At 44.8% G+C, this 2,201-nt stretch overlaps 1 protein-coding gene across 1 annotated transcript in view; it reads right to left on the bottom strand.

The window, feature by feature from the left end:
- CLRN2 (clarin 2) overlaps positions 1-2,201 on the bottom strand; it is a 22,812-nt gene that overhangs the window by 9,339 nt on the left and 11,272 nt on the right. The window contains exon 2 of the mRNA XM_006872486.1: positions 229-408. Within this exon, the coding sequence (XP_006872548.1) occupies positions 229-408 (180 nt within the window). The remainder of the gene's footprint in view (positions 1-228; positions 409-2,201) is intronic.

Raw genomic sequence — 2,201 nt, 5'->3', positions numbered from 1 at the left:
GCGGAACAGCTGGTAGTTTCGAACTGCTGACCCTGAGGTTCGCAGCCCGATTCGTAACCACTACGCTACCAGAGCTCCTATTCGGTTTAATGTCTCAGTGCAGGTCGTGGAGTACAGCCATTGTCGGACATGACATATTTTGATTCCTTCACATCCTCCACCCAACTCCTCAAAGCCCAGTTTGGGGATGGTTTGGACATGGATTGCGCTTCCTGGTGTTTTCCTTACCTGCAAGAACATTCCACAGGCAGATGCCCCCAGGGCCGTTGACTGCTCGGTATGGGACCTGGGTCATGTTGAGAATGGCAAACCCCATGCTGACCAGAGCCAGGGCCAAGGCCAGCAAGAGAAGCAGCAGAATCATCACGTGAAGGCCTGTATTCAGCTCCGTCACCAGGTGTGGGAAGACTGCAGAGACAAGAGATTGTCCACATTTTAAAGTGTGAGCTCAGCTTACTTTCATAAAGCCCATCTGTCAGTTTGTCATTCTGTGGTGGCTTGTGTGCCCCTATAAAACTGGAAGCTATGCCACTAGTAACCAGCAGGGTCCTTTTTGGTGGACAGATTTCAGTAGAACTTCCAAATTAGGACAGATTAGGAAGGAAGGTCTGGCAATCTGTGTCTGAAAAGTAGCCAATGGAAGCCCTGTGGGTCACAGAAGAATGTTGTCACATATACGAGGGAGCTTCAGAAAGTTGGTGGGGAACTAGAATGAAAAGGTGATGGAATTTCCCCACTAACCTTCTGAAGCCTCCTTGTAGTGTTGGAAGATGAGGCCATTAGGTTGGAAAGCATCCATTCTGTTACACCAGTCAAAGCCAACTCAATGACAACTGACAACCGCATGTTTATCACAAAGGCTTTCAGAGAGAGGCATGAGGGCAAGATAGCAAGCAATGGGCTTTCAAAAAGCAGAGGGATTCCGACATGAATTCGTGGTCCCAGACTGCTCACTTGCCCCAGACTCTCTCCTCCTTGTTGTTGTTGTTAAGTGTTACTGAGTCACTTTCAACTCATAGCAAACCTGTCTGTATAGGGTTTCCAAGAGTAGCTGGTGGGTTTAAATGTCAACCTTGTGGTTAGCAGTCCAATACTGATCTTATAGTGCCACGCCAGGACTCTCTTCCTTAGATGGGTGCAAAGTCAGAATGTGCCCCTGTTCAAAATTTCTGTTGCAAGGACCTTGTGACTCTGGAATCTTGTGTGAACTGATATGCATGAACCCCAGATTGCAGCTCATTAGCAAAGCATGCTGGTATGAGAGGCCGGTCAGGTCTAGGACAGCTGATCTCAACCATCATATGGCTCAGCCTGACAGTTGCCCTTGGCAATGAGAGGCAGGAGGGGCTTGGGGACTATCCGTGAAGAGTATAGCAAGATGTAGCAGAGCATCAAAGATCTAGTCTTTCATCCCAGCTCACTTGACAAAACCTTCCTTCCTCCCATCCATCTTACAGGACTGTTGCATGGATCAAATGAAGTACATTGTTGTTGTTAGGTGCCGCCATGTTGGTTCCAACTCATAATGACACAGTGTACAACAGAATGAAGAACTGCCCGGTTCTGCACCATCCTCACAACTATTGTTATGGTTGAGCCCATGGTGTCAATCCATCTCCTTGGAGGTCACCTTCTTTTTACTGACCCTCCATGATTCCTTTCTCCAGGGACAGATTCCTCCTGACAACATGTCCAAAGAATGAGAAACGAGATCTCACCATCCTGGCTTCTAAGGAACATTCTGGCTGTACTTCTAAGACAGATGTATTTGTTCTTCTAGCAGTCCATGGTACTTTCAGTATTCTTCACCAATATTCTTCTGTGATCATCCTTATTCACTGTTCAATGTTCACATGCATGAGATGATTGAAAATACCTTGGTTTGGATCAGGTGCATCTTAGTCCTCAAAGTGTTATCTTTGCTCTTGAACACTTTAAATAGAGAGTTTTTACATCAGATTTGCCTAATGCAATATGTCGTTTCATCTTTTTTTAATTTTTAAGGACTTTTTATTGTGAATTAAAGTTTACAGGACAGATTATCAGATTTACATTCCATAAATCATATTTTCTTCATTGCAATGATTACAATCCCCTCCACGTACAGTCAACAGTATTTATCTTTATCCCCTCCCCCACTTTTTAAAGGTTTTTATTGTGGATTGATGAAAGTTTCCAGGGCAGATCATCAGTTTTACATT

The sequence above is a fragment of the Chrysochloris asiatica genome, unplaced genomic scaffold, assembly GCF_000296735.1.
Source record: "Chrysochloris asiatica unplaced genomic scaffold, ChrAsi1.0 scaffold00200, whole genome shotgun sequence".
Classification (NCBI taxonomy): Eukaryota; Metazoa; Chordata; class Mammalia; order Afrosoricida; family Chrysochloridae; genus Chrysochloris; species Chrysochloris asiatica.
Note: the sequence above shows the minus strand (reverse complement) of the source record. Positions and strands in the feature narration are given on the sequence as shown.